At 39.7% G+C, this 12749-nt stretch overlaps 1 protein-coding gene across 1 annotated transcript in view; it reads left to right on the plus strand.

Moving 5' to 3' along the window:
* ARHGAP6 (Rho GTPase activating protein 6) overlaps positions 1-12749 on the plus strand; it is a gene marked incomplete at its 5' end in the record, with an annotated part of 31936 nt that overhangs the window by 8883 nt on the left and 10304 nt on the right. The window contains 3 exons of the mRNA XM_009705559.1: positions 3454-3604; positions 4751-4899; positions 8174-8353. Of these exons, the coding sequence (XP_009703861.1) occupies positions 3454-3604; positions 4751-4899; positions 8174-8353 (480 nt within the window). The remainder of the gene's footprint in view (positions 1-3453; positions 3605-4750; positions 4900-8173; positions 8354-12749) is intronic.

The raw sequence follows: 12749 nt of genomic DNA on the forward strand, positions 1-12749 counted from the left end.
AAAAAAATCTTGGCTGCTGGTTTCATCTCAGAAACAGCTGAAGCTCCCAAAGTAAATCCAAACTGTAAATCTTTTTTGGAAAACTCACAGGATGAGAAAATATGCAAGTACAGAGCAATCTCTTTGACCCTCAAATCGCTGCTCCCAAATATCACCTTTATTTTACCCCTATTAAACTTGAAGGTCAGAGCAGCCCCTTCCAAGTCCTAGTCTCAGCCAAATGTTGAAAAAACAAAGATAGTGTGGTTAGGTTCCAGAGACAAAGTCAGAAGTGGGTGTTTCCTCAGCCCTAGATATTGCGTTGTTATTCCCAGAAGTTGGGAATACACGTTGAATTCGAGCAGTAGAGAATAGTGCTTAATAGTTGCATGATGCTTAGGGAGGGAATAAAACGTTACAGGAAAATACCGCTGACAGGAAGTGTAAGGCCAAAAAGATCAAACAGAAAAAAGCAAAAGAAAGCTTGACTGCATCTGATCCCAGAAATAGTAGTTCTTTGGTGCAAAAACTATACAGTATAATGTTTGGCGCTCTGGAAGGTTACTTTGTGTACCTAAATGGACTTGATTCTGGCTGGTAGGACAGTATAGCCTACTGATTTGTAGCTTATTCCCTAGCAGTTGCTGTTACGGAGTGGCTCTTACTATTACTGTTGACTGAGTGGCTGGTGTAGCACAAAGCTAAAAACATTGATGGTCTGCGGAGGCAGTTGTTAAATCAACACTGAACTAGATAAAGTATTGAAAAGTAAGTTGCCTGTCATTTACATTACAAGCTTCAATGTCAAAACGTATATTATCATTCAAGGGTGAGTACTGTTGCATCATACCTCTGGGGAAAAAGCAGAGGGCTTGTATCATTTGCTTGTAAACTAAGCCTTACTTCAAACGTCAGGGACTTTCACCAGTTTTTCTTTTACTGTGTTTTCAAAAGCTGAGGAAATCAAGAGATTTGGGTATTTACGTATTCTGTTACAAGGACTAATTTATTGAACTACATGAACTAATATATTTCATTAAATAACATGGAAGCATCAGCTTGGCCCTTGCAGTTACAATAATAAACACTGTCAACATGAACACATGGGAAAGTCTGGATTCAATTAAAATTCCACTCATTTTCTGAACCATGGAAAGCCAAACCCAGTCCTCAGATTTTGGTGTCCTTTTGCAGCTGTTCATTAGTTTTTCTTGTGTAGAAAGTAGGCATAGTTTTGCTTCCCTTCCTTCCCCAGTTAGAAAATGTCCTGTTTTGACTGTCGTTTGTTGCAATAAATACCTAAGTCAGTAAATGCATGTCCCAGTGGGGTTTTTTGGTTGGTGAGCAGGAAGAGAAAATCTAGAACAAGTGCATCTTTTACAAACCACCTTCTTCACGTTCAGTGGGGGGTAGGACCAAGGTTCCTGTTGACTCAAGGTGGTAGGTCTGGTACATCAGGATGCCAGGTACCAGCTTGTGCCCAGAAACTATGCAGGTACTTGAGCAGAGCATCGTTGCCAAGCTTGGGGTACGCAGCCCTCTGTGCTGGGCATGGTGACTTGATGTCAGTTCTGCAGGTGAAGCAACCACCAGACTCTGCGGTTGAAGAGCAACGTGGCTGGAGCTCTACTCTCCCATCCCCTCTCCCAGCATGGACATCCTTGGCTCTCATGTCTTAAGCTCCGGTGGATTCTGTAGTTCACCGGATGTATTGTCCAGAAGTCTGAAAGCATTCCCTGCTTCCCTGAACGAAGTCTGAGACACTTAAAGTTTAAACTTAGAAATAAAAAGTTTTTAACAGCTGTGACACCTGGGCCTGAAATGTGGCCATATTTCACCAATGGTTATCTAATATTGTGCTAATTAGAACATCTCTGTAGACCTCACGGGATATCAGATCAGAAATGCCATATTCAAGACTGTAACAGCAATTTATGGTTTAGACATCTCTTTGGGGGAAGTCCAAATTCCTGATGCAGCACTAACCTGTTTCCTCATTTTCTTTTGGGCAGTAAGTGCAGAAGCAGCCTTCTGGATAGAGGTAATTTATGGTGCTCCACAGGGATGTTCCACATTTGCCACCAGTCTGAAGAGTAGAATTGAGCTGGGAATGAAATCCCCGAGTTGGCAGTGGAAAATCTTTGACCACAAATCAGCAGGGGGAAGCATAATATTAGATAAAGAACACATTCTGGTCTTCATAGCATAATTATTCATTATTAGTAATGACTGATGTTAATAGCATTAAAATTAGTCTTAATGGGTTAGAAAGGAGGCTGTATTTTTTATAGAATACCTTTCACACCTGTTAGGAAAGCATGATTTCAGCTGAAAATATGGGATTTTCTACCTTCCTCCACACTATATACACTCAAGATAGATTTGCCTGTGATCAAGATTTGCCACAGATTATCAGAGACACATAGTTTGCTTGTGACTTGCCTTATTTCTTCTTTTTGATCTGTCTGCAATAATCCTGGTGAAGAAAGCTGATACCTCAAATTTCCTCTTGTTTAGTAAGATTTAGAAACAATTACTCTCTGAGAAGATATTATGATCATGATCTCACATATATTAGCAAAAATAGGAAGTTTTCATAGAAAATACCTCTAAAACATCTTGACTCTTTTCAAAATGAAAAGAGAGTAAAAGGTGGAACTCTCAGCATTAAGAAAGTATTCTGCTCTTGGTGCTGGGAAATCTCTCCAGGAAGGCAGGCTTTCATCTTTTCATAAGGCATATTGGATGTGGGAGAGGGATTTCATCTGCCTTTAGGAGGTGTGATGCCTTTGAATTACACAGAATTTGTCTGAGGAAAAAAATAACGATGGCTCGTAACAGTATTAGCTTGCTGTTTGTTAACTCCCTAATGATGATCACTTAGTGAATATAACTAAATTAAGAAGGTGGAACAAAATGTGTGTGGACAAATGCTGTGAAGTCTTAGTGAACTTGGCTGCTTACTGTTTATGCTTAAATACAGTCTTAAATCACAAGAGAAAGGTGAGTTTGGTGGATATAAATATTGTCTTATTATTAATGTTTTTGTACAAAAACGTAACTTATGAAATGCAGTTTCTTTCAGGCCCTAAAATCTAGGGATAATGCAGTAAGGTGGTATAAGAAAGCCTCTCTTGCAGTTTTCCTTAATCTCCCTGGTTTCTGCCTTTGATATTAGTCTTACATTTCTGCAAAAATTATATTTGCTTGGGCACTTTTTTTCATAGGAAAGTGCCATATATTAGCTGGAAAGAAAGAATTGCCTTTTATTACTGTCTGGTACAGACCTTAAAGTTATCTATCATGGAATAAGCAGCAATTAGACGTGAATTATATCTTTGACCTTACCAAATACAAGTCATGTTCAGTCTGGAAAGTGCAAATGAGTAAATCTACATCTTAAAGATTTTGTGTATTGGGATGTACTAATTGGGACAATAAGTGACTGTGATTTTGTGTCATGATCTTTTTCAGTTGCGTGAAGAGTTTGACCGGGGCATAGATGTTGTATTAGATGAAGAGCACAGCATTCATGATGTTGCTGCTTTGTTAAAGGAATTTCTGCGTGACATGCCTGACCCGCTTCTCACCAGAGAACTCTATACAGCTTTCATCAACACTCTCTGTGAGCTCTACAGCATCTTAATTTACCAGTTTTCAAAAGCTTACCTGTTTGAATTCTTTGATCTCTACTAAGCGTATTCTTTTTTTTCTGTGCATTTAATACTCTAGCCTTAATTTGCTCCAGATAGTTGTATAGTATAAATTTGCTGAGGTCTTTCCTTGGTTTTAATGCTGTGTAAGTATAGTTCAGAAAACTAGAACAAAATAGGTTTCACCTATTATACCTATTTTTTGCATTTGTATATAGGATGTGATTCATGTTATCTGTTAAATTCTGACCCTGTCATTGATTCAGCAATAGCAGATGACAGACTCCCATTTGAGTCCTGGTATCTTAGCACCATTAATGCTTTTAATTTTTAGAACTGTTCACTGACCAAAATTCCAGTCTGGCTTCAAAAACCTAGCTTCAGAAGTTCCAGTTTCATCATAGTTAATGGTCCTCAAAACCATCATATTAAGCACTCCCAAATGTGTTGCCTAAGACCTGAGTGCAGACTCTCACAGATTTGGGAAAAAGTAAAGTTGGACCCTTCAAGCTTAAGCTGCTGCCTGGCATGTGTTCTTCAGATTCATTCTAGCCCTCATGTCGGAGATCCTGCCTCTGTCCCACCTTTATCACTGGCCACCATTGCATTTTAGATGGCTAAAGTGATGGTGGTTGCAGAACGTCCTTTACATCTCTAGTTGCTTTTCCAGTCTCCCAGTACCGCTGCAGGATGTGAAATTGTAAGAAAACCCATTTAAAATGGCTGAAGCATAAACCTGACTGGAATGCTTCCCAACGGTGCCATGTATATACCAGTAGCTATACCTAAAGGAGTGGAGTAAGTAGAAAATTAAGCAGAATTTTTGTGTCCAGTGGCAGCGATGGAGTGTGCAACATGGATTTTGCTCTCTTATACGTTGAGAAAAGATCCTATGAACCTGTGAGCAAAAAGTTGACCAAGGCAGAGATCCCATAACAGTATTTGTCACACTTTTGATATTTCCTTAGAGTTTTCTCTTTTTCTTCTGACATTATATGGAAAATGATCCTTAAACAAAGCTATTCTTATTCCTTCCTTTGGGCTGGGAATAGTGTATTTGTTCTGCTTTTAGGTTAGTTGGAGTGATTTTCTTAAGAGTGTATTTTTTCCCCTCTTAGTATTAGAGCCAGATGAACAGCTAAGCACTTTACAGCTTCTCATTTATCTTCTACCTCCCTGTAACTGCGATACCCTACACCGGCTGCTGCAGTTCCTCTCCACAGTGGCTGGCCACGCAGAAGACACCACAGACAAAGATGGCCAAGAAGTAAGTCCTGGTCACTGGTGTCCTTTGACTTTGCTTAATTCATGACCTGAAAAGAGATCTTTAAAGCTGTGAAACAAACACGGTGGTGGCATACCCCTGAAAGATGGGAGAGATTTCATATTTTTGCCTGCACATTTGCCATTTGGTTGTTTACTATGTTCTTAGGGCTGTGAAAGTTTAATTTTTACATGACTTAATCAGGAAAGTATCTACCACTTCCTTTGGGAGATTCACAGTGTAATGAACCTTGTTGTTAAGAACGTCTAATGTTATCCATCCTTCCCCCCCCCTTGTTTTATCCTATTATTTTCTGTGGAAAAAAAATAGAAAAGTGTCAGGCATTCAAGAGTATGCTTTTTTACTATCTTTTCTTTCTCTGTTGTTGCTTTCTTATATGACCTTTGGACATAACAGTTCACTACTTGGTTCCCTTAGCTTTGTTGTGTGCACTGGGTAGTGAAGGATTAAAAATAAAGGACAGGAACACCAGCTGCGTCCTTGCAGCTGACAGACCTCATCACTAGTTGGAGTCAGGGTCCATCTTTGCCTGTTTTCCTTCTGGCCTCCTTACTGTTGCATTTGGGACCAAATTCAGTGGAGAGGTTGGCGTGCACCTGCCCCACAGGGACAAGAGCACCCATAGCCATGTGGCTGAGCTGTCTTGAGTGTTCACACGTGTGCATCTGCATCATTCACACTAGAGAAGATCTGAAAATCCAGGCTTCCCGTTTTCTACCTGTGAAATGCTTGAACTACTGGGCTGCTGTGCAAAAGGTGGCAACTCTGGTAGCTTTGAACGAGATGGATACAGTCTGTCGCTGCTTGACAAAATTGTACCAGTTTATCTGTGGGGAGGATTTCTCTGTCCTCTGAACTGCAGCAGAGATTACTTCTGAGACTCTTCTGAAACTCCTGGAGAATTTTGTCTTCCATATGGAAAACCCTGCTCACTTCTGTCAAATTTGGACACCTTTTGCAGTTGGTTGGTTTAAACAGTTGGTCTTTGAGACTTGAGTTGTGCTGAATTTCTGCCTCAAGTCCTAACTTCCAATGTGCTGTATGTGACTTCAAGGCCTATTTTACTTTCAGATCCACTTTAAATGCCATTATTTTTGTCCTCAGCAAGGAGTTGGTAAAAAACTACACCACTATGATGGAAAGCATTTTAAAAGAGCAGCCTGTAACAATTTTACTGTGCTTAGAAACATGTGTAAGCCAGCTTAAGGTTGTGGTCCTCCTGGTCCTGCAAAGAGTTCTCTGTTGGTTCAGGAACGGCCCCAAGAGGATCTTCTTGCAGGGCTAGAGGATGCTGCTTAAGAGAGTTGATTTGGCCCGACAGTTGTATTAAAGGCGTTTTCATTCCTCTTAACAGTACATCAGCTTTGTTACAGGTATTTTGGCAAGGCAAATTTATGTAAGCTGTCTTGGCAGTATTGTAAGCATCAGGAATATTATGCGCAATTGGATCCCTTTTATAGATAATACAGTATTCTGCTCACAGTTATTTAAGCTATTCATGAATAATTGAGTGAATAAAGGCATACAGGGCAAAAGAAAGTATTTTATCAGACTGTTTGCTATCACTGGAAGCAAAACAGCCAGGCTTTGGCACACAGGCCCTCTTCATGATTTCTTTCAAAAGTGTTTCTCTCACGAAGATGAAGATGGATGACTAACTTTATTAAAATTAGTCATCCAGTTAATTTCAGTGGATATGTTTACAACATTTTTTTTAAGGGGTGCCCTGAGACTGCCCTTAAGAAGAGACTCACTGTTTGTACAAACAACCTGCATATGCAGATCCAGGCACCACGTGCCTGTGCATCCTTGGTGGCTCAGTACTCTGACAGTGTTTAAAAAGCAGGTCACCTGAAAAACAGCCGGGTGCACGGTGGTGCGCAAGTAAGGGAGTGTGCTGTACTCACAGTCATGCTGGGATGAGTCTCTAAACAAAGAACCAACATATTTTTTGTGGCTGCCCATGCACCTACTTAGTTGCAGATGTCTTTTCAAGATTACAGGTTGATCCCACTGATAAAAAGAAAAGCTCTTTTTTCTGTCATCTCTGTGCTGTCTAGTTGAGCTCTGTGAAAAATAAACCAGGTGCAGTCAGTGCACAGTTATAAGTTTGACTGGATTATTCAGTAAATGACCAGCCACAAAAAAAAAAAAACCAAACTTAAAATACTACTTTGAAAAGGTTCGTTTTGTCCCACTCATTTCTTGAAATGCTGTTTTTACCGCATCTTTTTGGTGCCTCTTCCTGTCCTTTTTTAAAATTAATTAGTTCAAATGTAACTGAAACAAATGAAAAATAACTCTCATGATATTTTTTTTCTTTAAAAAAAGCCTGCAAGAAATACTGGGTCAACAGCTGAAATTCACTTACAGTCTTATATAGTCAAACTGCTGGCATCTTCTTCTGCATTCCCAGAATAGCAACCAAGTGGAGACACAGAGAGGAAGCACATGACCCTTGCTTTTTGCTCTGTTAAAGGAATAGAAGGGGAAAAAAGGAGTCTAATCACAAATACAACAATGAAAATTTTTATTTAATAACCTATGTGACATATTTTTCAGATCATTTCCGTCTGGTCTAGTATGTATTCCTAGCCTTGTACTTCCTCCAAAATCAGATTACTTTTGCTTCTTTGAGCACAGAGTTATAAAAGTAGGGAAAACAACAAAACAAAACAAAAAAATCCACCCAACAAGTAAACATTTGGCTTGTTCTAGGAAAGAAGCAAAAAGACAGGAAAATAGTAATAAAAATAATGACCGTGCTCCTTAATTATCTAAACTGTTTAAATGTGGAAAAGTGTGTTTTTCCTCATTGTATCTGTTTCAAATCATGAGTGTTACTAAACAAAAGCTAACAGTTTTCAGTATTTGGTCCTAAGAGACAGCAATATGCTGAGATGGTGAAGTAGGAGGGAGGTTTCTCTCCCTGAGTTCAGAAGTATGCCACTGTCGAGCTTCCAGGGAATTAAGGACATACAGCACTTCCACCTTCGACTCCTCCAATCCGTTTGAAAATGTATCCAGAAAATCCACAGTCCTTGTTGCAGAGATGTCCAAACAAGGTGTTTCAACATTTCTAAAAAATTGTTCATTTTTTATTTGACTGCCACTCAGTTTTACTCCTGATGAATGAAATATCTGCCAAATCAGAAAAGAGAGAGAATGTGTGTGTAAGGGGGTGTGTGTCTGTGGGTATGCGTATATACATATCTGTATACATTAGACCCCACCTCATTTATATTCTGTTTTCTAGATTACTGGGAACAAAATGACATCACTTAACCTGGCTACCATCTTTGGCCCTAACTTGTTGCACAAGCAGAAATCTACAGACAAAGAATTCTCAGTTCAAAGTTCAGCTCGAGCTGAAGAGAGTACTGCTATCATTGCTGTCGTACAAAAGATGATTGAAAATTATGAAGCCCTTTTCATGGTAGGTAGTTGTTTTATCACGTTACTCCTATGCATTTTTAAATTAAATGAGGAAATACGTTGTTGGTATTAAAGTAGACTGCATGAAATAAACTCTGGAAACTGCATTACATTAAACTCAATTATTATTGGTATAAAAAGTAGTCTTCTATCAAGGAGAATGCTTTGCAGTAAGCAATAGTATTAAAAATGTGTACTTATATCTTGCCTGGCATGGTTTCTGTGTAGGTAAGAGTATCTTCCTTAGAAGATTTCTGTCTGTGGAAATGATGGGGTTGGCTATTCAGTTGTACACTAACAACGCACCAGCATTGCTCAGTAGTTTTGAAGACAAGACTGAAAATTACCTCTTACCTCTCCATTTTGGAAGGCAGGGAGACAATTTTTCTGCAAGGATTACAGCATCCTTGGTTAATTAAGGAACAGCCTCCCCTACCAAAGACTTTCTTTTTGGTTGGATGGGGAGGAAGGACAAAGCCTTCTCATTTGTCAGTTGGATAAGAGGAGCAAAGCATAAATCTGTGTAGTTCCCGAATTCCTTTCTGTTCTCTTGCTGAAGCGAGGAAGTTCTTCGTAAACAGGATGATGACCTTGGACTTGGACATGTTGTTTACTTAAGATGCAGCTTAATTAAATCATGTTCCTCGTGCCTAGCAGTTACCTGGACAGTTCATTCTGTGGCTTTACCTTTTGCTCTTTTTGTCTACAAAATTATAGGGCAGCTCAGTATGACTTGTGCCTGAGAGCGCCCTACTCTGGGGTAGCAGAAGCCCGTCAGACCTAGTGGTGGGCACTATCTTGTCTTCATTTTAGTAGGCATACATGTCTTAACAAAGCCAGTAGTTGACAATAGCTTTGGTGGTTGTGTCTTGAGACTAAGCAGCACTGTATCTTACACTGAGGAGATCGGTTTCCAAAGCAAGAGGAGGAACACCCTGGAAACCTCCTTCAGTGCTCCAGGAAAGCTGGGTGCTGGCTACGTTGGTGGGAGAAGATGGACAAGCCTGGACTGTGGGCATATGGGACTGATGGCCACATAGTACCGTTAAGTGGAAGGTGTCTACCAGATTTCAATAGGGAGAAGAGCATGAGCAAGCAATCACAAGCCCTGCCTATCAGTCTTAGCCTCAGATGAACTTCTTTGTGGTTTTCTTGTCTTTCACACTGTATTGCCTTTCATTGCATCCTTTGCTTTATTTTTATTCTTGTTCCAGTGAGACACTCAACAATCTTTTTTTTTTTTAATGCTTTTCGCAGTTTGGGGAGACTTTATGTGCTATTTTTCCTTCCACATCAGGAAAAGAAAGTGTCAGAACTGCATTCTTGTGCGAAGGTCTGCTGACCCAGAGCGTGGATGGCACTAGCAAGTTTGAAATAATACTTGAATAAGAATACTTGCAATACTTGAAGTTTTCTTATTCTTGCTTCTCTTTAAGAACATTTTACAGCACGGCCACATCTCAGTACGTAATACTTAGGCACACATTCTGACTTTCAGTGTGGAAAGGCTAGAGCTTAGGGTTAGACTAACCTACATATGGCCTCTTTTGTTTGTGACAGGTTTATTCCTCTGTCTCTTCAGTGCTTGCATTTTCATCTAAAGGTTAAACAAAGTGTAGGGGGAAAAAAAGGAGTTTTGTTTTGTTTTCCAGAGCAGCTTTTCCAATTGTAGAGGGATATTAGAATCAGATTTCAAAATGAGAAGCTAGCTGCATGTGAGAGAAAGACAGATGTATCTCAGATGCTCTCCTGAAAGCTGAAATAAACTGATGTGAAATTTATAGGAACATCTAACAGCTGAACATCTCTGGGTGCTTTCACTCTTCCCATTGCCATTGTTTAACAACCAGCATGGCAAATTCTGCCTGTTTTCTGGAGTAAGGTCTAGACTTACACATGATACTTAATTGGCAGGATTGTGTCAAATTGCTCATAGTTAGTGTTTTATAGAGGTTCTACCAGGGTTTACTTTCATCTTTTTCATGTTTTCCTCAGCAGCACAGAGAGACTGTTTGTATTCTGAAGGTAATTAGCCCAGTGCATCACTGGGTAATAGATGCATTGAAAGGAAAAGGTTTGTACATTTAATTGTAATAAAACTCTGGTCACTTGAAATCAGGCAGCAGCGGTTCATTTTCCAAACCCATAGGAGTGGGGCCAAACCAGAACTGCTGTTTATATTTGACATTTATGCTACTTACAAAAAGAAAAACATCTGGACTCAAGCATTCAGCTGCAGCTATAGCAGGCAGTGTATTGCTGCTACGGTGGTTTTGTGTTTGGTTTACTTTTTTTTTTCTGTTAATTTTGTATATGGGGAGGTTATAAAGCTCTGATTGGCTTCAGCATTGAAACTTGAACAACATTTGTGAAATAAAACCTAGGAAACCAGCATATACTGTGGCACCCAGACCACAATGTCAGAATGATGGGTCAGGAAGGTTCTGTTTGTCAGAACAACGCAGGGTACTGGGGGCTGTTTTTATTAAGCAGTGATCATTGGCATCAGCAATATGCAAATGTGGATTTTGTATAGAAGATGGATTATGACCTTGCTTCATTGATGTTAAGGATGTTAAGACCTTTCATATCCAATTCTTATCCATTTCACTGAGTCTTAGGGATGCATTAAAACGTTTTACAGGAATGTCCAATTTCTTTGCCAGTCTCTGAACCATGCCCAGCAGCTGAATGCTGGGAGGCACAGCTGAACCACACTTTGTCTTATTGACTTTGCCTTGGCATGTGGGATGGAGAAGAGGAGCTTGGTCGTGCATTTTTATCTCCTAGCGCCCAAATCCAGCCCTGCTGAAAAGAAGCACTACACGGTGTTTGACGTTTCTTATCTTCTACTGTTAGAGGTTACTGTGGCCTCCTCACTGCAAAGGCAGTCACACGTTGCCTCTCTGTGCCACATGAGTGGCAAGGGACAGCACAAAGGAGGCATTTCAAGGGTCCCTCCACCCTTCTGAGTCTCAGTAACTTTTATGTAGCACCTAGCCCCAAAATCTCAGAATATCTCCTACTCTGCTGGAGTCCTGACAACCCCAAAACCCTCTGATCCATCCCAGTATGTGCTCAACAGCTGCTGTTTCAGCAGTGCCTTGGCATCCCTTCTGTCCCTGAATTTCAAGTTCTCAGCCATCTACTCAGCCACAACTGCCAGTTAAACAATTAATTCAATAATAGTTATTGCAGGTCTGTAACATCTTCCTGAGATACCGATATAGTAGTTCTCTGTAAGTGTAAGTTTATAATTACGTGCATATCACTTCCACACTTGCAAGTTAGTTGACTAAAGTGAAGTAAATTGCTGCACAGGAGGAAACCCAAAACCCAGGAGACAGCTAGCAAGGAAACGATCAGTGCAAATCCAGTTGAAGGATCATAGATTAATATACCCTCATTCACTCAGATAAAAGTCCTATAACTCAATAGAACTGTTAAGTTTGGGTTTTGCAGGTGCTTTCAGTTGGAACTGAACTTGCTGTTGGAACTTTTTTGAATTCATTTTTATGGAATGAAAGACTTGATTTGTTTTTATTTGTTTTGTTTTGTTTTTTTTAATAATGGAAAATGTATTTTTATTTTTCTGACAAAGTCCTTTCAGTAGATTCTTACAAGTTTATCGACTGGATATAAAGCTGAAAAGTTAAGTTACATACAGAAAGACATGGATTCTGCTTTACCCTCAAACTTTATATAGAGTTTATTCTACACTATAGAAAGGCTGTCTAAGCGGAGAAGTTACAGCACACCAGGTTTCAAAAAATGTCTTCCTATAAAGAGAAGATAATTTATTTAAAGACTGGTGTATCAGTGACTATCAGTAAGATATTTTTCCAGCTTAGAGGCTAAATACAATTTTAAAAGGAGGAATATGTGGTCACACAAGTTTTTTGTAGAGACTTTGGATCAGTTTGAATTAAATGATGCATATCTTCATTTATTTTCAAATTATTTCCCTTTTTAAAGAAATATGCCTTTTCTGTAACTTGACTCCCGGAATACCTCCCAAACAGAGGTATTGCCCTGAGGAATCTATTAGTAATTCTATTCTTATTTCCCGGGAAATGTCAGGGAGAACAAATGGCCCATGCAGTGTGACCTGAAGGTCAAGAGATTCAGGCTTTGACAAATTGCATCCAGAAGCATATTTCACAGTTGATGACCCCGTGCTGAGATTGTCTTGCCTCCAGCTCCTTCCATCATGAGTGAACCTGGGCTGTTAGTTCAAGTTTCTCAGATGGTTTCATCTGTTTCAGTGCTTTGAAGGTAGAGTAGAATGTTCCACTGGGATGTGGGCAAACTCACTTAAAGATTGATAAGACTCATGTAAAATGCAGTTGGAAGCACGGAGTTTACTGGGGCAGGTTTTGGAGTGCCATTGCTGCTGC

This window comes from Cariama cristata, unplaced genomic scaffold (assembly GCF_000690535.1).
Source record: "Cariama cristata isolate BGI_N322 unplaced genomic scaffold, ASM69053v1 scaffold4178, whole genome shotgun sequence".
NCBI classification, from domain to species: domain Eukaryota; kingdom Metazoa; phylum Chordata; class Aves; order Cariamiformes; family Cariamidae; genus Cariama; species Cariama cristata.